The sequence below is a fragment of the Miscanthus floridulus genome, chromosome 3 (genome assembly GCF_019320115.1).
Source record: "Miscanthus floridulus cultivar M001 chromosome 3, ASM1932011v1, whole genome shotgun sequence".
In the NCBI taxonomy this organism is placed as follows: domain Eukaryota; kingdom Viridiplantae; phylum Streptophyta; class Magnoliopsida; order Poales; family Poaceae; genus Miscanthus; species Miscanthus floridulus.
In genome coordinates, this window is record NC_089582.1 from 7,544,184 (window position 1) to 7,567,350 (window position 23,167).

At 45.3% G+C, this 23,167-nt stretch overlaps 1 protein-coding gene and 1 long non-coding RNA gene across 10 annotated transcripts in view; one reads left to right on the top strand and one right to left on the bottom strand.

Moving 5' to 3' along the window:
• LOC136541311 (uncharacterized) overlaps positions 1–23,167 on the bottom strand; it is a 40,980-nt gene that overhangs the window by 9,902 nt on the left and 7,911 nt on the right. For 3 of the 9 annotated variants that reach the window (XM_066533147.1, XM_066533144.1, XM_066533140.1), the window contains exons 4-8: positions 16,711–16,949; positions 16,526–16,628; positions 12,928–16,147; positions 3,857–4,727; positions 3,563–3,770 (exon numbers count right to left, since the gene is read on the bottom strand). In XM_066533147.1, the coding sequence (XP_066389244.1) occupies positions 3,563–3,770; positions 3,857–4,727; positions 12,928–16,116 (4,268 nt within the window). In that variant the 5' untranslated portion in view covers positions 16,117–16,147; positions 16,526–16,628; positions 16,711–16,949. Of the gene's footprint in view, positions 1–3,562; positions 3,771–3,856; positions 4,728–12,927; positions 16,153–16,515; positions 16,629–16,710; positions 20,883–23,167 lie in introns of all 9 variants that reach the window. The other 6 variants (XM_066533142.1, XM_066533145.1, XM_066533146.1 and 3 more) reach the window with 6 other exon arrangements.
• Positions 17–618, top strand: LOC136541314 (uncharacterized). The gene is made up of 3 exons (XR_010780332.1): positions 17–121; positions 207–408; positions 499–618. It is a non-coding gene; the product is annotated as an uncharacterized lncRNA (long non-coding RNA).

Below are 23,167 nucleotides of genomic sequence, written 5' to 3' on the forward strand. Positions count from 1 at the left end.
AGGGGGCAGGGGGTTTGACTTCCTCTACAGCCTCCAAACCCTACTTGCGAGGTCCCAGCCAGCTCCCGAAGCGACCGATTCCTCCTCACCGCCGCCCACTGATTGCACCCGAGGGGGATAAGTAAGTAACTTCATACGTTCTTCATTTGATATGTTGAAAAATGATAATAAGAGCTAATAATAACTATTGTTAACCACTTGTGCAGGAACTGGATGCTTGTGGAGGAGGGGATCGAGGCTCGCAATGTCAATGGGATCCTAGGACTTCTGTGCAGGGAACACTTCCCTGGCCTGGTGTGGACGTCAGAGGATGAGGACCCAGTGGTACCCTCGTTCGACCAGTATGCCCTCGTCGCCACCGACACTGAGCATAGAAACTTGGCGGATCGGGTGATTCAGGAGTTGTGGGTAAGCCTTTCTCGCACTACGGCCCTCAATTCATTGCATTCAATGCACATTCTTTAAACAAAATAATGGATACCTCATGTCTTTATGCAGGACTTCTTCAGATGCTAGCCGGGACAGGAGGATAGGGCGTATCAGGTGGCTTACGCTTCCTGTTAAAGGCATGTCTCGGACTTGTATTACGAGGCCCGCCTCCAGGCGCACAGAGACTACAACACCACCTTCCGTAACAGAAGAATCAACAAGACACAGGCAAGAAGGGAGACAGAGGTTCTTACCAGGGAGCAGTACCTACAGGTAAATAGAAAACATCTCCTATTGATTTCTTCTGAGATTAACTATGCCTAATTTGATCTTATGATGGCTTGTAGGTGATTCCAAACTGGTGCGCCACCCACCCCGATTGCTGGGCTGCTATAGTGGACAAATGGTTGGACGCGGACTGGCAGAGGGCGCACCAAGAGAAAAGCGAGCACCGTATGATGATGCCAGGTGTACCTCACCATCAGGGCAGCGCCAGCCTCAACAAGTATGCGAAGACATATGTAAGTCTCCACCATGTCTTATCTAGCCGCACTCAGTTTTGTATTATTTCTTACCACATGTTGTTGTCTTTCTCGCAGTCGGCGGCGCACGGTGGCCAGCCAATTGGCCAACTCACGGCGTATGCTCTGGCTCACATGGGCCCGGCAAAGTCCAACATCGAGTACAACCCGGTTGCGGGCCCAGAGGCGTACACCAACTCCAGCGTCCACACCCGCCTCACTTCTTACACGGAGGCAGCAAGGTCAGTCCACGGGCCCGACTACGATCCGAGGACCGATGAGCTCCTTGATCCTGAGCTCGTGATGAGGGTGGGGGAAGGCAAGAAGCATGGGCGTTTCTGGATTGGCGACGGCATCCTCGACACGGGCTCTACTCCTCCTCTCGACCGCCTCCGAGCAGCGAGCACGAGCTCTAGCGTGCCCATAAGGCAACGGCCGTCATCGGTGGAGGCACTCCAGGTAAGTATTCCAGTTTCAGTCGTCGTTCTTTGTCATTTACATTCCTTAGCTATGCATTATTGAAACATTGGTGTCAAATGTTGCAGGTCGAGCTGCAGCAACTTCGGTCCCAGCAGGAGGCCCAGCTGGCTGAGCGGGAGGCCGAGCGTCAGAGGCTACAAGCTTTGGAGGCCCAGCAAGCAGGTTTGCTCTAGTTCGTGCAACAACTTGGGTTGCAACAAGGTTGAGAGATCCCAGCCAACCTGCTTGCACCACCACCACCACCACCACATCGTCCAGATTCTACTCCGGTGAGTATGAGTACGGATGCTTTACTTTCTATGCTCATGCTTAGTGTCAAACCTAGTGATGGCCTTCGTGCCGGATTTGTTGATGTGTGGGCCTTCGTGTCGGGTTTGTTGATGTATCGGCCTTCGTGCCGAAAATGTGGTTGTCGGCCTTCGTGCCGACGTTTTTCTTGCAGGTTTTGGAAACCTCCCCGTGCAGGGGAGGTGCTGCCGAAATTTTCAACTTTTCTTTAAATTGCTTACATTTTTATCTTGTCACTCACGTGCAATCTCTTTTCTTTTGTGCTGCATCAATCGGGGGCGGCGTCGAACCATCTCGGAGGGTCGCCGGCATCGCAAGTTGGGGCGTCGCAACCCTCACATTCGCTGTGAGCCGCTTCCGGAGTCGGTTTTATATAGGCATGCCTTTATGTATTGAACTTGTGAACTTGTGGTTTGTAATATATTGTGGATTTCGGACATAATTGGTCGTTTGTGATATATATATGTGGTTTCTGATATATTGTGTTGAATTGTGGTTTCTAATATATATATATGCACTGTTGTTTACATGGAAAAGCAAAAAACAAAAAAAAAATTTGCTGTGGCTTTGCCGAGTGCAATGACCATTGCACTCGGCAAAGCTAGGAAAATAGCAGCAACAATTTCCCAGATTTGCCGAGTCGGCAAAGAAAATTTAAAAAAAAATAAAAAATGCTTTGCCGAGTGCCTTGGCAGTGGCACTCGGCAAAGAAATTTTTTAAAAAAAAACAGGCTTTGCCGAGTGCCTCGGCGCTATGGCACTCGGCAAAGAATTTTGAAAAAAAAAAGAAAATTCTTTGCCCGAGTGTTGCACTCGGTAAAGAAATTAAAAAAAAATTTAAGACGGCGTGAGCCTTCGGACAACGGCCGTCAATCCTTTGCCGAGTGCCAGCTTGACACTCAGCAAAGCCTTTGCCGAGTGCCCGGGATTTGGCACTCGGCAAAGCAGGCTTTACCGTAAAAAGGTTCGATGGAGCCTCTTTGCCGAGTGTTGCACTCGGCAAAGGATTTACCGAGTGCATGGGTGCCTAGCGTGTGGCTGCTGTAGTGCTGCTTTGCTTTCACAAGCATGGGCGATGAAACGTCTGCTGGATGCATGCATGCATGCATGAAAAGCATAGACACAAGGGAGATGGTGTGTAGCGACGAGCGCATTTCGGCATTTACTACTTTCTTGGTATCCGGGTTTTGGCTTGCAACGCCTAAAAAACCTGCCCGGAGGGAGTATAAAGCAAAGAGGCAAGGCCCTTGCTTCCCCTCATCTTCCCTTGCTCCTAGACTACATGATGATACGCCTCTGCCATCGAATATTGGGTACTCTAATCTTGGTTGGCAAAAACCTCCTCCCTACTCTCTAATGGAAATCGATGCACATGTTCATGCTGTTCATATGATATGACTGAGTCGATCTAGGTGTGGATGGAGGCCAACCAAAAAGCAACGTCACACTACACACACGATTGTCATTCATGGCTGGACCCCCCAAATCCATGAAGTTTTTGCAATTCTCGTTTACCCATTGATGAAGCCAGTTCAGGTAAATTTCTCTTAGTTGTCCATCCTGACCTGAATCAAGGACATTGTCCCTCTCCTCCCTCTCTGTGTCAGTGTGTGTGCAGGTTATACAAGGAAGCAAATCAATTTCTTTTGGCCTGATTGTCACCGGTTCACAACAAAACAGTACTTCCATATAGCTACAGAATATATCTTAATTTGGACTCTACTATTTCTCTGGCTTTCCTTTCTACCATTCAAATAAAAACCTTCTACGCGCGGGGTTTTTCCCTAGTGTAAAAAGTAATCGACAATAGATCATTTATTTGTTTATGTAATTGATAAACATACCTTTTGCCTTCCAGATGCTTCTTAATGCCATCGATAAGGTCGTGGGCATCAGGAAAGGCCCAGAGCCACGGTGCCTTAACTTGTAACAGAATGCTGATGAGGAGACTCCTCATATCTGGAGTTCGAGAAACACGTACAAAAGCTGAACACTGGAATTTCCCTCTGTGCTCGTGATACAAGGTTCCAGCTGCTGTTGTCTTTCCAACACCTGCAAATCCAACCAATTAACGAAAGGGCAAACAGGAAAAACTAAAATAAAGAAACATACTAAATTCGAGTTGACGTAGATTGTACCTGGGAATCCAAGGATTGGGACCACCTTGAGCCCTTTTTGGTTATGGTCATCAAAAGCCAGCTGCTTGATGAGCTTGTTCATGAGCTCGTCGACTCCAACTATACAACTGCTGCCAGCGGAGATGGGCATCGACAGCTTGTGGGATGTCCATTCATCAGGTGTGAGGCAGCTGACTTCACCGAGGTCAGGTTTTATGGTCTTATCACTAAGAGCTAGCTTCAAACGTTTGGGCCTTTCATATGCATCCTCCACACCTATACAACTGCTGCCAGCGGAGATGGGCATCGACAGCTTGTGGGATGTCCATTCATCAGGTGTGAGGTAGCTGACTTCACCGAGGTCAGGTTTTATGGTCTTATCATTAAGAGCTAGCTTCAAACGTTTGAGTCTTTCATATGCATCCTCCACACCTATACAACTGCTGCCAGCGGAGATGGGAATCGACAGCTTGTGGGATGTCCATTCATCAGGTGTGAGGCAGCTGACTTCACCGAGGTCAGGTTTTATGGTCTTATCATTAAGAGCTAGCTTCAAACGTTTGCGTCTTTCATATGCATCCTCCACACCAGCGATTAACTCTGAGAAATCACCACCAGGCAAGAGGATAACCTTGTCCAATCGGTCCTCTGTATCATAAAGGAGCTCACGAACCTCCTTCCTCCACCACTTGGGCATGGAGCTAGTTTCCTCTGGCTCCAACAGATCCCTGCATAACACCTCAAAATGTTCCTTGAAATGTTTGATATCGTCATCACTTGGGCATGGAGCCATGAACTTGAGGGAACCAACTTTACGGAGAAGAGTAGCCATGGGGCCGAGCGAAGCAGTAACAGGACTCTTCATCACCGTGTCAATCAAAGCAGGAATATCCTGTTGATATAAACTCTAAACATGTTAGTTCAATTCGGTTAGTTTGTTAGAGGTGTCTAGTTTTATTTTCTTAGACTTATAGGTATCTAGTCTGCACACAACTCTGTCAAGTCTCGGTGGAGTGCAGCCGTGGCTCTGACAAGCACTTTGTTCCACAATTTTGGCGTTTGAGACGGCAGGCGCAAGTCAAGGAGGGTTGGTGTGCATGGAGGTCTACCAAGACCATTATTTTATGTTGTAATTCTGTTCCGTGTAGTATACTCAAGTGAACAGAATCAGAAAATTTAGGTGCTGCCTCACCATACTTCTATCGTGTCCCAAGCGTTCGTGTGCGTGTGTTCTCTTGTTGACCTGTGGCAACTAGCACCTGCAGAGCCCGAAGAGTGATCCAGGAATGCTATACCACTACTACAGATTTAGACATCACTGCCGGCCTCATCACTGTCGGATTCGTGAGAACCGGCAGTGATGTACGCTTCCGAGCTTGAAAACGAGAAAATAATTGAGGCTGGGCTAAAACCGACACTGAAGGACCATATCACTGCCGGTTATTAATTCAAACCGGCAGTAATATCTATTTATTGTCGGTTGAATTACGGAACCGGCACTGATGCATACTCCCGGACCCGAAAATTTTATTCATCCCCGTTAACTCCGCACGCCTCCCAACTCTATCTGCCGCTCCAACTCCCCCTCCCAACACCACGCCTCCTCGCACCACACCACGGCAACCCGACAGACCACGGCAACACAACGCCTCCACTCCACACCACGCCTCCACACCACACCGCGCGGTCGTGCGGGGACCGGTGCGAGCACAGCCGCTGCCGGAGTTGACGTAGAGATGGAGGGGAGGAGCGCCGCTGTGGGGAGGCCAGATCCGGCCTCCACGCCACCGGATCCGGCCTCCATGCCGCCGCCCAGATCCGGCGGTGAGGGCGAGGAGGAGCCTAGATCCGTCCTCCCCGCCACCGGATCCGGCTTCCCCGCCGCCGGATCCGGCCTCCTCGCCCGCATCACCTGAGGGAGAGAGGGCCGTCGCGTCGGAGGGGAGGAGGGGCGCGCCCGCCGAAGGAGGAGGAGGCAACCGCCGCCGCTCGCCTACGCCCGGATCCGGCCTCACAGATAATGTTGTGTGAATCAATTTGCTCCTTTTTCTGTGATGTAAGAATCGATTTGTGGATGGGTTGAACCCTTCTCCTTCGTCTGCGATGCACGAATCGATTTGTGGATGAGTTTTTCTGATGTGTTGAATCCGTCCTTTATGTGTGATGTATGAATTTTTTTCTTGGATGAAACGCTTGATGTAGTGGCGGCGGTAGCCAGCGAGCATGGCGGCGGCAGCGGCGGTAACGAGCATGCTCCAGCCAGCATGCTTGTTGGATTGCTTTTTTTTGTTTTTCTAAATCTTATCACTGCCGGGTGAAGCACCGGCAACAGTAGCCAGCGAGCATCACTGCCGACATGCCACTGCCGGTTCAAAATCCGGCAGTGAAGGCGGATTTTGAACCGGCAGTGATGTCGATAACTGGGGTAGTGTACTGCGGCCTCCATTGCAGCGAGGTCACAGCCCTACCCAATGGTGGATCCAGTGATGAAGCAACGTGTTGACACTCAAAAATGTCCCAAGGTGGTTTTGGGCACCATGAACAAATTATAAACATCATGGACATGTTGGAGATCAAACGGTGCGGCAGGATACTGAATGAAATGCGTGAAACGCGTGAAGAAGACGGCGAGCCCAGCCAGTCGTATAAGCCGACTTGCCTAGCTCGCCTCCCCCCCCCCCAAGTCGGCTTAGCTGGGTGCCCGAGTCTACTAAGCTGACTGGCCCTGATCTAGCCCAAGCAGGCTGACCGAGCCCGAGAAAGTCGGCTTAGTTGACTTCCCCTGTCGGCTAAGCCGACTCGACTCTAGAAACCGAATAGGTTAAGACTATAAGTCGGTTTTAGGTAATTTTTTAGGTGAGAAACTTGGAGATTATGATTTGGACTTGTTTCCTACTGGGATAAGACCACCCCCTCTATAAATACGAGAGGTTCACAGCCGATTGAGTTTCCATCTATCCAATCGTCAAAAAAGCCAATCTATCAACTCCTTTTGCCCCTTTACTCCTCTCTCAACCCCTCTTGCTATTTGTTGAGTTTCCCGATGAAATTCAGTGGCATCCTAGACGGCCTTGCTGGTCCTAAGAGATCCTCCACGTGCTCCTCCCCGACGGGTCTTCCCGGGAGAAGTTCGGGAGCTTTTTCAGCCAAGAACGGGCTCTACATCGGCCTTATCGGTCTCTAAATCGGTTCGGTCGATTACGTTGTGTTCTTGCTACGTTGCAGGTTGTGTGCAACCTCTTTGGGCATCCAAGGCCCTTGCTAGTGTGTTGGCTTGAGGTCATCTTCAACGTCAACATACTTTTTGGTGACTCCGCTGGGGAAAGCCAAGTGATCCAAGATTCAATCTACTAGCAACATGGGAAGCAAAGATGGTGCTGCCACTGACAAGGGGGACAAGACAAACCCCTTCAATGAGGCTAACATGGTGTTTCCTAAATCCATGGATGATCTTCCAGATGAGTTACGCCAGAAGCTACAAGCCAAGCTCGATGCCGATGTCAAGGCTTTCTTGGAGAGCTACACCAAGAATCGGCATGACAAGGTTACCCAATTCCATGAACCTGCCTACAGCGATGTTACCGCTTCTACATCTTCAGGCGCCGGGGAGAAGGGTGACGGAAAAGCTAAGTATGATGAAGAGGTAAATACCGATTCTTATCCTAGCCATGCCAATTTTGCTCATATGTTGATAGATGAGAGAAAATTGCATCACAATAATCTTCAGCATCTTCCTAATTTACTTCAAGCATATATGGATAAGTTGGAGGGAAAGACAACCGATTGTGATCAATCGGGTGCCGTGCAACAACCTCAGTTCGGTATGCCTTTAAATTTTTATCAAAATCAAACCTCTCATACAGCTGCTAGCCAATTTCAATCGGCCCCTTCGGCGTCTGAAACCGATAAGGCCGGTCAACCTAGTGCTAGCGCTTCCACTCGTACAACTGCTAGTGCACAAAGTTCGGGTCGTGTTCTTCAAACCGATTATGGAGCATCAGCAAACAGAACTTCAGCGGGCATAACATGGTTTTGCCGAACCCACCGAAGTCACCGAGTCCAATTCCTACATTCGATGTCACTCCTAATGCTCCTACTACCAATTTTGATGATGCTTTGAATCGGTTTAAAGAAGAATTATCTAAATATCTTGAGAGTAGTTTAGGTGTGCAGCTTAAATCTAGTAGGAATACATATCAAAAGTCGTACCCTTCTCCTTATGATTTCATGAAAGCACCTGATTGGTGGAGGGTACCAGATTTTTAGAAATTTAGTGGTGATGATAGTAAATCAACAATAGAGCACATTAGTATGTTTCTTGCATAATTAGGTGAAGCTAGTGTTTATGACTTTATGAAAGTTCGTAATTTTCCATTATCTCTTACTGGCACAACTTTTGGTTGATTTACTTCATTACCATCTTGTTCTATTGGTTCATGGGCTGAATTAGAAGAGAAGTTTCATAATCACTTTAATAATGGTGCTTATGAAACTAGATTATCTCATCTTGCATCGGTTCGTCAAGGGCGTAATGAGTTAGTCCTTGATTTTTTCAAACGATTTAGAGAAATCAAGAACCGATGCTTTCATTTAATGATTTCTGAAAGAGACTTAACTGATTTATGCTTTGCTGGTTTGCGTCCTAGTATTAAAGAAAAACTTGAGCATTATGAGTTCCTTAATGTTAATCAACTTATGCAAAAGGCTATTTCAGTTGAATCGCGCCTTAAAGAGTCTCATGATTCTTACAAGTCGTATCGTTAGGGCATGCATGTTATTGATGATTGTTCTGATTGCTCTGATGATGATAACAAAGAGTTTCTAGCTGCTGAAATTAGATGGCCAGCAGAGAATAAATTAGTTACTTGCCCTTCTCTTAAGCCGATTCATAAGAATTGGAATGAGGAAGTGAAATTTACTTTTGACTTCTCTAAATGTGACCGAATCTTTGATGAATTGCTTAAATTTGGTTATATTAGAATTAATTATACATTGCCTTCAGCTGATGAGTTAAAGAGACAGACTTATCACAAGTATCATAACTCTTTTTCTCATGCCACTAATGATTGCAATATTTTTCGTCGGTAGGTCTAATCGGCCCTTAATGAGGGACGATTGAGTCTTACTTAGATGCAAGTTGATAAGTCCCCTTTTCCTATACATATGGCTGATGCAGGGGCGCCCGCTATTTTGATTCGTCTAGAGCAAGCCAATAAAGCTCAAGGCAAGAATGTGATTATCGGCGAACCAGGTGTGGCACCAAATGTCGAAAAGAATTCGGGGCGCATAGTGGTGCTTGAAAAGGATGATGATGGCAAGAACAAGCTCAAGATCACCGCTGGATCATCACAACATTTGAGAAGGCAGTGGTGGTATGAAACGATGGTGGCGTAGCAGAGGCCGGCCAGGCTGACTCCTCTAGTCGGCCAGGGCCGACTCAGCCCCTCCCAGCACCGCCAAGTTGGCTGAGCCGACTGCCCTAGTCGGCTTAGCCGACTTCCCTGGTTCCAGCAGTCCCGGTGCTTCCGGTGTTCATGTTTTGCGCACGTTTGTTCCACAGTGGCTGGAGATTGGCATCTGGAAGACCAATGAGAAGAAGAACCAGGGAGAGTTCGTGAAGAAGCAATGCACCTTTGATAGGCTCATGACCAAATATAAGCAACTAAAGGCCAATTCTTAGAATTGGCCATTAAAAAAAGAGAGTCTACTCTGCCTAAGCGAGAAGATGATAAGTCCAAGCAATTGGTGGTGGTGCAACCAGTAGCTCCACCTCAGAGAGTTGCTCCTTGTGCATCTCGTTGGGGTCCCCCGATTCCACCTCCTGTTACACCACAATGGGGTCCCTATGGAGTTTGGGTGTCGTATCCTCCGGCGGCGCCTATGCATAGCCAACAAAGGTGGGAAGAGCCTGCTGGTCAAGTCCCAAGAACCTCCGTGTTTAGCCGATTGAACAATGGTCAATCGAGCTCCGGCAGTGCAAGTTAAGACCACGTGATCACCTCCAAGACTCTGACTCTGCAAGAATCGGGAAAGGCACCAATGCAGCAAGTTTATATGCCTAAGAAGGTTGAGGTTCCCATGTTTCCCCACCAAGAGCTAGGCCTCAATCGGTGATTACAATCACTCCATGGAAGCTCCTGTCACTAATCATGATGGGCCAATTGTAACTGAAGATGCTCCAGCACCTAAGCAAGATGAAGCTCTTAAAGATGATGCTGGAGTAGAAAAGAAGAAATGTGCCGAAGGAGATTCCAAGTACATGCAACCCATATGGTGTCCTCGTGGGTTGAATAAAACTCAACGGCATAAATTGCAGTGTGCCCAGCATAAGCAATAGAAAAGGGAGAGGTTTGCCAAGATAGAGGGTGCAATCTTCAACCCCATACACCCTGAAATCCCTTCGGAACGTCAGATTTTCGCCGCCGCTGCTACCCAATCAGCTCAGCTGACTTCAGAGTTGGCTAAGCCGACTCCTACCCTGGACCAGTCGGTTAAGCCGACTGCCCCCTCTGCTGCTACTCTGGGAAGTCCAGAGTCGTCTAAGCCGACTTCAGAATCGGCTGAGCCGACTCCCACTATCCCGAGTGCCTCCGAGGTGTTCTCTGATGATTTCGCTTCCACTGTTGCTGCCTTAGTTGGTATGGAGGTCCCTAAGGTTCTTGATGAGGGGATGGCTGATTATGAAGCCACTCCGGAGAGGGCGGAGGTCAATGTGGTTTAAATGTCCGCCTATTACTATGTTCTCGGGGATGATTCGGCGGCAGCGGAATTTAACTTTGCAATTGAAGGTCACGCTGCAGCTGCCTTACATCTCCATGAAGTTTTTTCCTTTTGTATTTCATTCAGCTGAAGTTTTGGAGATGAAAAGGCCGATGTAACCCACTGGAACAAAGTGGCGCACTCATTCAGGCCATTAATGGCACTGCTGGTCTTTGGTATGTTGATTATGTTCTCTGAAGATTTTGGTTTCTCCAATCCTGGACAAACAGTCACTACCGGAGACAAAGAATTTGTCGAGTGCCAAGTGGTTTGCCGAGTGTTTTTTTTCGGGCACTCGGCAAACACGTCTTTGCCGAGTGTTTTTTTTTGACACTCGGCAAAGAGCTTCTTTGTCGAGTCTTTTTTTTACACTCGGCAAAGAAAATTTCAAAGCATATTTTGAAGCAGTAAATTAATTCAAATGAAAAAGTTTTCAACTACAAAGTTGTACAACTCATCAAGATGTACAATGTTTGTTTTGGTCTTTTCTTCATATGACAAAGTGAAAGTAAATTTGTTCACAAATCTAACATATCTCTCTTATAGTTTATGAAACTACAAGAGAGAGAGATAAGATTTGTGAACATTGTTAGAACGACCATGACGGATGAACAGATGATCAAACAACCAAAATAAACTTTGTAGATCTCAAAAAGTTATGAAACATTGTAGTTGGAAACTTTTTGATTTGAAAACATCTTGTCATGCAAAACTGCGTTTGAATTTCCAAATTTTAAAATTCAAATTTTGTAAACGACCTCGAATGGAAAAACTTTCTAAACTAAAAGTGTAGATCTCGAAAAGTTATGAAACATTGTAGTTGGCAACTTTTTGATTTGAAAACATCTTTTCATGCAAAACTGCGTTTGAAATTCCAAATTTTAAAATTCAAATTTTGTAAACGACCTCGAATGGAAAAACTTTCTAAACTAAAAGTGTAGATCTCGAAAAGTTATGAAACTTTGTAGTTGGTAACTTTTTGATTTGAAAACATCTTGTCATGCAAAACTGCGTTTGAATTTCCAAATTTTAAAATTCAAATTTTGTAAACGACCTCGAATGGAAAAACTTTCTAAACTAAAAGTGTAGATCTCGAAAAGTTATGAAACTTTGTAGTTTACAATTTTTTTATTTGAAAACATCTTGTTACGCAAAACTGCGTTTGAATTTCCAAATTTTAAAATTCAAATTTGTAAACGACCTCGAATGGAAAAACTTTCTAAACTAAAAGTGTAGATCTCGAAAAGTTATGAAACTTTGTAGTTTACAATTTTTTTATTTGAATTCGTTTAGGGCCTCAAACAAACAATTTACACTCGGTTTAGTATAATATATTGGGAACTAAAACGGAATCCAGACACAAGTGACAGTGTGGTGTAGTGGTAGAGGAGGTTAATGCGTAGCGGGAGGTCTCGGGTTTGAATCCCGTCGGCCGCGTAGTCGTGAAATTTACGCGAAAAAGCCGGAGATGGGTGGGCGCTGACCGGTGGGGGCCTCCACCAATTAAAAAAAAATCCATTTTTTTTTCGGTAAAAATTCCCATTTTTTCCGGGGTTTTTTCGGTTTCAACTTTGCCGAGTGTCCGGCACTCGGCAAAGCCTTTGCCGAGTGCCCGACAAAAGACACTCGGCAAAGACGTCTTTGCCGAGTCATTTTTTGCCGAGTGTGATTCGCCGAGTGTTATACTCGGCGAACAATTCGCCGAGTGTTTGGGGCACTCGGCAAACTCAAGGAGTCCGGTAGTGAGTGGATGTATTGAGCATTAGAGAAGTACATCTTGTGGTCAGATTTTCAATGTTAGTAAAAGGTATAAATATGATATTGCTGTTAAGAAGTCAAATATGTCACATTTTTTTTGTCATCGAAAAATAATATGATTGACGAGTGCATAAACCCCAGATATCCTCACCAATCCTATTATTAGCACTCAAAGACAGGTTAAGCCAAGCCAATTGGCTTATGACACTCGCGACTTAGTGGCGCTCCAGCCAACTAGAATCCCAAGTTGGAGGGCGCCAATCGACACTCTGGGGCTCCCGACTGGACCTCGTCCACAAATATCAAGCCGCTGGTGTCATATGTGATCGATTTTGCATGTTCATCTGGGTAAATCCAATTGATGCCTCCGCGCATGGAGATTAGTGAATAACTTGTCACTGTGCAGGCTAATTTCTAACAACAGATATAGATAATGCACTGCATCTATAAGAGGACACTAATTAAGATCAGAAAAATGGAGCATGAGTGGTTATTTTGTTCAGACATGCATATTAATTTGGACAGTCTTATGAAATTAAGTGTGGAGAGGTGCATTGCATATTGAGAGATCGTACCTTCTCAACGACACTAGTAGGCCTTTTATTCGACTCAGGTTCCAGTGGCTGGTCAATTTCCTTCAAGTCTGGGCAATCATCAATATATAAATCTCTTATGTGTGCAATTGCGTCCGGTCCACCAATTGATTTAAGCTTTGAACAATGATGAAACTTCAAAGTCTTAAGTGATTTGAGATTACTGCTCCACAGGTTGCCAGGAATGGACACTATGCATTCGCAGTGACTAATCTTCAGTGACTCGAGGGAGGTGAGGTTCTCCAGGCAACTGGGAAACCAGGCAGAGAAATCCCCACAACTCTGTAACCAGAGCTTTTGGAGGGACGATGGTAATAACATTCCACAATGCCAGTTGAGGTTTTCGCACCATACAATCTCCAAATCCTTCAGACGAGGAAAACCTCCGAATCTATCAGCTGGTAGGGACAGCAAGCCACAGCATGTAATCTCAATACTCTCAATGGCAGGGAGATATATGAGGTCATCGATAGTTTCAAGCTTATCGCAGTGCCGAATGGTTAGGTGAGTGAGTTTTGGGAACCTTACCATTCTGCTTCGGGCCCCGCCAAGGGAAAGATCATAATCTTTAATGATTGTCAGAGAAGAACAATAACTGATCTCGAGCTCCTGCAGTAACGGAAGATTCCACATTTGCAGTTCGATGGATTCAAGAGGGTTGTGTGATAAATGCAAGATGGTGAGAGAACTACACTCAATCTTGTGTCCGAGATTCCCAGAGTCTTCCAGATACAACTTCTTCAGGGACGGGGCAAACAGGCGTTGTGATTTGATCATTGGACAACGGCACACACTCAGTACTTCAAGGAAACGCAAATCTTCAAACCTCTCTGCTGGTATCGATTCTAAACTTCTACATATATAAATTACAATTTTCTTGATCATAGGCACATAACCTGGTTGTAGAAATTGCTCCAGGCTTGACAAGTTTTGGCAACAGTTAATGACTACATCAGTTAGGGACGAGAAGGTGCTTTCATTGCTGTGATGACTATGGATTTGCTCTGAGTTCATAGAAGATGATATGCTGTTGACATTGTCCCAAGAGACAAGCTCAAGTGAAGTTATATCTGGCATGTTTTGTGCATGAAATCCACGTGGAGGAGATTCGCCATTATGGTTTACGAACTTGAATTGCCTTCTCGGCTCTTTGTTTGTTGCACCTTCTTCATGATGAAATTGATATTTCTTTGACTCAAATTTCTGAAGATTGATCAGCTTAACAAAACCGCTAGGAATGTCATCAATGCTCCATTTCGTAGCATAAAATATCTGCATGTTATAGAGGCAACAGAATTCTGAAGGAAGGCTCTTGCAAACGCTAGAGTCGAGGATTTTAAGGTACCGAAGTAGCTTCATATTGCTAATACTACTTGGTAAGCCCCACTTAGAGATAGAAGAACAGACCATGACACGCATGCACAAAAGTTCAGTGCACCATTTCTCCATCATAGTGTTACCAGTTTTACTCTTTAAAGATAGGTCACAAAGTAGGGTGCGCAGCTTTTTATGCTGTGCCATGTCATGCTTCAATAAGTCAGAGCACTGGACATCTCCGCCTTCCAGCACCTTTAGATGGCGGACATTCTGAGGGATCTTCAGAAGATCCTTAGTGTCTTTTACTATGAAACACTCATCCTTTGAAACCAATTTTGCCATGTCATGCATCAAATCATGTATTACATATTTCTCCTGGGACCGTGGATATTTCTGAAAAAATGACAGATGTGCAAGTTCTTCAAAGTACTGGTCACCAGTATGTTGATGTTCTACTAATCCTTCTGCCGCCCAAATTTCAGCTAAATCTTTCTTTCTGAAATTGTAATCTTTTGGGTACACAGCACAGAATGTGAAGCACCTCTTTAAATAGAATGGTAAATACATGTAGCTCAACCGAAGAGCCGGCAAAATGTCAGTATCCTCTTGTCTAAGCTCCCATAGCTGACTCTTGAGAATACTATCCCAATGTGCTAGGTCAAGTCTCATTCCTAGCAGCCGTCCAAGGGTTTTTGCAGCTAAAGGAGAGCCTTTCAACTTTGGTAGTATTTTCTCACCAATCTGTTCCAACTCGGGATCATTGGAGCTATCAGATCCAAACACACAGACTTTAAAGAACTCACGAAAGACATCTTCTTTCAAACCCTCTATGGGAAAGGGATCCATCGTACGCACTACATCAGCAACCTTTTGAGATCTAGTGGTGACAAGAACCATACTTCCCTGAAGTACATTTGTGAAAGGTGCACAGAAGTGCTTCCAATCCTGCTCATTTTCATTCCACATATAATCAATTACAAGTAAGAATCTTCTAGCGTTCAGGCTATTTGCAAGAGTACCCTGAAGAAAATTCAGATTATCATTTTTTGGCACTTTCCCACAAGATTTTTCTATGATTTCTTTAGTTAATCTCTTGACATCAAAATCATCTGAGACACAAATCCAAATTATTAGGTCAAAGTGACGTTTAACTTTTGAATGATTGCAAATATCTTGAGCCAAGGTAGTTTTTCCAACACCCCCAATTCCAACAATTGGCAAAACTGGAACTCCACTTCTTGTTCTCTTACATCTGGAAGGATCCGTGCTATTATTTGTTGGTACACCAAGCAACCTGATCAGCTGCTTCTTTTCCTCATCACGACCAAAAATCTTTGCCTCAGTAGGGAAAGAGGTGGTCTCGGGACTAAATGATTTGTCAAACCGTGGAACTGCTTGAAGTAAGCCCATTTTCTCAAGCTGGCCTGAAATATGTGTGAGCCTCTTCTGGATATCAGTCACTTTGTTGAAGTTGCCTTGAGTGACACTTTTAAAGAAATCAATGATAGGTTCCACTGAGATCGCATTGCGCTCTATTAAAACCTTTGTCTCGTACCATCTGAACTCATCTAGAAGATCTTCCGCATCATACACTGCATCTTTGAGTTTTGAAAGGAGGTCAGCCACACAATTATCATGGATCCTCCACTCTGCTCGATCAATGAGGATGTACATTACTGGTAAAGTATCACTAAGGGACTGAAGGTCACTCTGCAACTGCAGTATTTCTCCTTGAAGTTTTTCCTGTTGTGTTCTATTCCACTTGGATTCCAGAGATGATATGGCCGATGTAACCCACTGGAACAAATTCGCGCACTCATTGAGGCCGTTAATGACACTGATGGCTGTGTTCATATTTACTCAACTGAAGATTTTGTTTTGTCCTCTGTCCTAGGCAAACAGTGGATGTGTTGAGCATTAGCAAAGTGCATGTTGGTCAGATTTTAATGTTGGTATAAAGTATAAATACAATAAGGAAGTGAATACAGCAAATATTTGTCAGTTTCTTTTTCATAGAAAACGAATATGTTGACCCTGAACCTTACTTTAGATGAATATTTCCTCGCCACAACAGGAGAGGATAATGAATATGACAAATGAAGTTTCGACATGCCAGTGCAGTGGTTAAAACAGAGAATACTTGGCGAAATAGTTGTGCACCTTAATAGAAAACAAAGTAATAAAAGCTGTAAAATAGCAAACAAATACAACACGATGGGTTGTATATATGACTGATGTTTGGTTATGTCTTACATTTGATTACCTTTGTGTGCCTGATGTCAATCAAGTGCTGGCTGCGATGCTGTACGTGTTGGGGATGGGTAGCAGATCAGATGTAGTATGACTTGCCAGGAAGTCACGCTCGCCTGCGGTTTGTTGGGAGAAAAATCAGAGAACCAGTAAAGATGAAAGGAAAGTGAAAAGGCTGAAGAGAGCGTGACTACTTACAGGCTTAAAGTCTCGATTTTGGGGATCAACATGTTACTTCAAATTGATTCTGCTACAACACTTCCTCTGCTGAGCTTCCATGCATCTGCTCTGCTGCTTGGAAAAAGTAAACCCCGCGAGAGAAGAGGAGAACAGAGAGAGGCTTTTATGTAATCTTCCTGGAAGTGCTGGCCAAACTGGCAACTTATTTAATTTATTATTATTCTAGGCCAGAGAAATTACCACCTTGCCCTGATCTGCTGTCATCCACGTGGAGCCAAAAAATATCAGTAGCGAACCAAGCCAAACATGGTTTATATAACATGATGAAAATTGTGGGGCGTTATTATAACTTGAAAATTGAAATACACATTTTTTCGAATGGGCAGATCATATATTTAATTAATGTGTGTTAGAAACAGGAAAATACAATACAATGGTCCCCCTCAATCCTCGTCAACCTCGCCGATGCCTGCTTCTGTTGAGACTTACAACCTTAGACACATATGAAATTAAGCACATGGATCGACCATCTCTTGTTGCGCTTGAAATTAAAGCAGATAAATCTGGAGTTGCAAGCCATGGATCACATTGCTAGCAAAGGGGATCTGGAGGCAGAACAGAACCTATTACCCATCAAAGGAGATAACCAAATCTGTACCCGACTCGCAAATAGGTAGAGAATAAACAAACCGATCCAGAGTAAGGTTGACGCCGACGGCAACCATCAATGTAGTCGCCGCCATGGCCACCTCCCAGACCGCCTTCATACTTCGGCAATATGGTCTTCGAACAAAGATACCGGCGTACCGCTCACACGGGAATCATACCACAGATGAAGTTTTTCTTAAAAAAAACGTTGGAAGGGTTCAGACAATCTCCAACAGTCTAGGAATATTGCACTGTTTGCCATTCTTATGAATCACGTCTCTTCAAATCCTGGTTTTATAATATGCTCTACATTTTTGCTCCTTTCTTCCACTTTTGTCATTTTCTTCCTCCTCCAGATTCCTTCCTCAGGCCATGGCCACTGCCTAACTATTGCTCCTCGGATCTTGTGCTATAACTAGTCTCTTTCTTTCCACTCCCCGCCCCCCAAGACCGAACGCATCGGCATCGACATTGACATAGCTATGCCCGTGTGCGGCAGCACCTCCATCGGCATAGCAACGAAGGCAGCCTTGGCAAGCGGTGGCTCCATTAGCACGGCATGGGCACGTACGCCATAGTGTGGCGGCAACGCGATGGGGATGGATAGGGCGGGGGGCACCAGCTATGCTACGGCGGCGATCTCATCGACATAGCCATGACGGAGCCTGTGCACACTGACGATGATCTATGTGGGGGCATGGCACTACAGCCACCACACAATCTCGAGGTCGGCTGCATCCATCTGGCGCACCAGCTATGCGGTGCAATACACGTTCCATCTCAGGGACGCAGCAGGCTTGGTCGAGCAACTCCCTGACCCACGTCGTGAGCTCGCCGAGCTCCCCGGCCAAGCACCGGCTATGCAGGCCGAGGCCTAGGACGATCAGCAGCAATGACTCAACGCTCCGGTGTAGGCGCTCGGTGGTGGAGTGGTAGAACAGGATGCCATGCATTGCGCATAGTATCTCCCGTGCAGGGCCCCATCTTGGTCAGCTTGTCGAGTAGCAGCCGATCCATGGTCGTCGCTAGCTCGGGTCCGGCAGAGAGCTCCTTATTGCCCTCCTCGATCTCTATTGCTGCCTTGCTCTTCCTTCCACTTGTGTGTGCTTGGTGGAGTTGTTCAACTAGGTGAGTGACAGGTCGCGATTGCCATTATAAGGATCATGTGAACATGATTGTATCTTTTATTTTTGATGATTTGGATGACAACACAAGCCTAGAACTAACATTTATATATGTTAAATATGTGTTAAATAGGTTATAATTGGTCCTAAGGATGCAAAGAAAAGAGGAGACATGAAGATCGGCAAAGAAACAGTGCAAAGAGGTCTTAGTGGAGCAGAAGAAGCACAAGGGGATGGTTCGACAGTCAGGGTTTCACACATGCCAGATAAATGCGTTTGAAGTCCAGCCGAACTCAGTGCCAAGGCACTGTGTTGATCAATGGAATGGATAGTTCAACCAAAGTAAAAAGATGCCGCCCGACAAACCAAGACAGAAGCGCCTCAGAGGAATATTCCACACCAAAAAATGCGCTGGAGCATTCACTGGATGATCTAGCGTGAAGGTAGAAGGTCGGCGGATCATTCGGCGGAGTCTAGAGGCATCATGGCCACTTTGTAACACTATGCAACAGTGTACACCAGATGATTCAATGAAAGGAAGTGTACATCAGCGGATCATCCGGTTCACATCATTGAGTTGGCGAGAGGAGTTTACCTACACTGATGGTCTGGTGGAAGAAGAAAAGACATGCACGGACCGTCCGGCGGTTGGAAAACTATAACGGCTAGTTCCAACAGCTAGTAGCACCATATGATTCAGTGTGGCATATTTTGGTAGTGGCGGATTATCCGGTGCACTATAGAAAACTATCAGACTTTTTTCAATGGCTCTTTCAGGGGGATGGGACTATATATATGAGGTTGCCTCACTTGCTTGAGTGTGCTGGAGTACCCAAAGGCCAATAGAAGCTAGAGCAAGTGTTTTTACACTCCATCCACTTTCTCAAGACATTCAAGACACATCTAAGGCTAGAATAGACACTATAGTTCATTCTTATGAGATGTAGTCCTTAGAGCTTGAGATCTTTGAGAGATTGGGGTATTGTGCCTTTGTATCATTACGAGCCAAAATGCTTGAGGTCATTGTGACCTTTCAGTGAAGGCGTGGGGGCCTTCCAGGTGGCGACCCTCCATTCTTCATGCATAGCAGCATCGTATTGGTGTGCGGGGGACGAGAAGACCCGCTCCCTTGTGTGTAGAAGCTCCATAGTGTACACAACATCAAGGTGACTGAAAGAGCCGGGTGGCAGTGGTGAGGCATCGTAACTCATGCACTGGCCTTTGGTTGGTGGGAGCCTTGCATGGCTAATCCAAAACCTTGATCGAAAGAGACTTGGTGACCCCGAGCATACCTTGATGGAGCTTCAATGTGGACTATGGGTAGCCATTTGGCAACCGATACCACGGGTTACACCGTCGCGTCTCTGAGAGTTTGCCCTTTCTATGCTTAGCTCTTTACTAATCACGTTTATTGCTCTGCATGTGCTTTGCTGGTGTGACCTTTATCTCCCAAGATTAGCTACAGGCTAGATGATAGGATTTCTCTAGGTTGTAGAACTCCTTTTGGGTTAAGAGTAAGTTATAGCACACTAGAAAAACCTTAAGTGCACATCTTGTTAGAGTAGTTTATGTTTTCCTAGGGGTAGTTCAATTTAAGCCATTAGTTTTATGTTTGAATTTTGGCACATAATTCATCCCCTCTTGAGTGCTCACAGGACCTTATAAATGGTATCAGAGCCTATGCTCACTCCTTTTACAAGGCTAGCCATTCAATGTGCATATTTGTGAAACTGGCTCATTTGTAAGCATTTGGCTTAGTGAGCATACGATGTCGGGAGGTGGGATGAATACCGATAGGGCTCCATACTTCGATGGCATGGTTTTTCGTCGATGGAAAGTGATTATGGAAAGCACATCTTCAAACTAAAAGAGCTTAATGTTTGGCGAGCCACCGAAGAGGGCAAATGGAATGAATACTTCCATTTTTAGAATGTTACAAAATTATAATTACAACTTTTATGTATAACATTTTGCGGAACATAACTTATTACTAGAACTTCTATCATAATTTTTCAATATTGTTTTTTTAACAGAATTTTATAAACAAACTTATCATGACAATTTTTCTATGTGATATTTTTAACCCAATTTTTGTTTAAAACTATCAGCGGATACACTTATCATAACAATTTCTCAACACAGAAGATGGGCAATCTGTATCTATTGATGGTACACATCTCAATCACACCAAGCCTGATGATTCAGAGGAAGCTAGAGAGTGTGCCACGATCACCTCAATTCCAACCAAATACTACAACATGCATAGACGACATCAACCCTGGTCAAGCCTTCCGGTCGGAGACTGGGTCGCCTTTCTGGCCTGTCGTTAGGCTTTTGGGCCGGCCCAAGCGTTGCGCGTCGTTCGCAATGTCGTTTGCTGGGCCGAGCCTTTGATGAGGAGCATGCCCATTAGGGACCCTGGGTTTATGACCCGACAAAATGATATTTATTAATACTATAAACCAAGTTAATAGAAGTATTTGTCATCGTAGGGAAACATAATGTTGTCTCTGATGCTACTTTGGATTCATTTGGTAATCCTCTTAGAAATAATTTGGATCTAGATTCTCTCTAAAACATTTCACATAATGAACCAGAATCACTTTGTGAGATCATTTGGCTGGTAGGCTGAATTTTGATTCACATGAACATATATATTTTCTAAAAACATATAAACAAAAATATGCTTCAAAAAGGATAAACTTTTTGTGGTTGAAAAATAAGTTAAATACAACTCATTTTAGTTTGTTGCACTAAAAAAGGATTACAACTGAAAAAAACAAAACAAAATTGGTAGCCCATAAGTGCGTCAAAGAATCCAAAACGATACTGTGCTGAAGAAAATGCAGAACAGAGACGTTCTGGATCCAGGCAGTAGAACACTGTCTGGAGCCATTTCTAGTGATTCAGGTGAGAAACTAAGCTAATGCTTACGTCCAAACGTGGCCTTGGATGAATATTTCCTCGGCAAAAACAGGAGCGGATGGCGCCAACTGTCGGTGCAGAAAGTGACCAACACGTAAATATTTATAGTTTTGCCGTACGTTGTGATCGGATGTGGTCTAGCACTCAATGACACAGGGTTTATACTGGTTCAGGTAACGTGCCCTACATCCAGTTTGAGTCGGTCGGTGACTTTATTCCTGAGCCCAGATGCTCAAAGTTTGCTGTGGGGTTACAAACGAGAGGGAGAAAGATGGGGGTGCAAGAGGTCCGGTCGGACTCCGGTCTGAAGGGCCGAAAGTGACGGGAGCTCCGCTATGTGCTAAGTGTTCGAGCGTATGTTGTTCGTTGGGAACCTTGGTCGTTCGGATCGTAGGAGTGTGTTCGAGTTGTCGTCCCTATTGGGAGAGAGCGCATCCCCTTTTATAGATGAAGGGGACGGCCTTACCAGAGAGAGATAGATAGAGAGAGAGAGTGTATGCTACTAAGTCTTGTTGCCCACGCCGTCGGGTACAAGATGATGGCAGGCGCCCACAACACTGTTGTTGTCAGACGCATGTGGGAGGTTTTACCGCATTCACCGTGTATGGTAAATGACGGCACCCGCAACACTATTGATGCCCAGAGGAATGTGGGGAGTCTTACCGTGTTTGCCTGGTATGGGAATTAATGGCACTCATAACACTGAATTGAAAAACATCTGCGCCCACAACAATGCTTGGGTTCTGACATGCCTGGAAGATTGCAGGGTGCCCTTCTGCCATGCCTGGTTTGGTACTATCCTGCAGGTGTACAGGGTATGGTCCTCGGTATTGCGGTTGACTTGAGCGCCCTGCCTTACTTGCTCTGCCCGTTTCCTGGTCCTCACCGAGCGGGCGTCCCCAGTCGGTTGGTCCCAGTCGGCTCCGACTGCATAGGTCCGAGAAGAGCTATAAGCAGGGGTTCGGCGCATCCCAGTTCGGAGACACGGGTCGGAGTCGGAAGCGGCGTTGGCCGGGCCTTCTGATCGGAGAGGGGGGCTGGAGTCGGAGGCGAGCATTGTCCTTTTCCTGGGCCAGGCATTCCTGTCGGAGAGGCGGGCCGGAGTCGGAAACGAGCGTTGTTCCTCCTTGGTCAGGCCTTCCGGTCGGAGACTGGGTCGCCTTTCTGGCCTATCGTTAGGCTTTTGGGCTGGCCCAGGCGTTGCGCGTCGTTCACAATGTCGTCTGCTGGGCCGAGCCTTTGATGAGGAGCATGCCCATTAGGGACCCTGGGTTTATGAACCCGACAAAATGATATTTATAAATACTATAAACCAAGTTAATAGAAGTATTTGTCATCCTAGGGAAACATAATGTTGTCTCTGATGCTACTTTGGATTCATTTGGTAATCCTCTTAGAAATAATTTGGATCTAGATTCTCTCTAAAACATTTCACATAATGAACCAGAATCACTTTGTGAGATCATTTGGCTGGTAGGCTGAATTTTGATTCACATGAACATATATATTTTCTAAAAACATATAAACAAAAATATGCTTCAAAAAGGATAAACTTTTTGTGGTTGAAAAATAAGTTAAATACAACTCATTTTAGTTTGTTGCACTAAAAAAGGATTACAACTGGAAAAAAACAAAACAAAATTGGTAGCCCATAAGTGCGTCAAAGAATCCAAAACGATACTATGCTCAAGAAAATGCAGAACAGAGACGTTCTGGATCCAGGCAGTACAACACTGTCTGGAGCCATTTCTAGTGATTCCGGTGAGAAACGAAGCTAA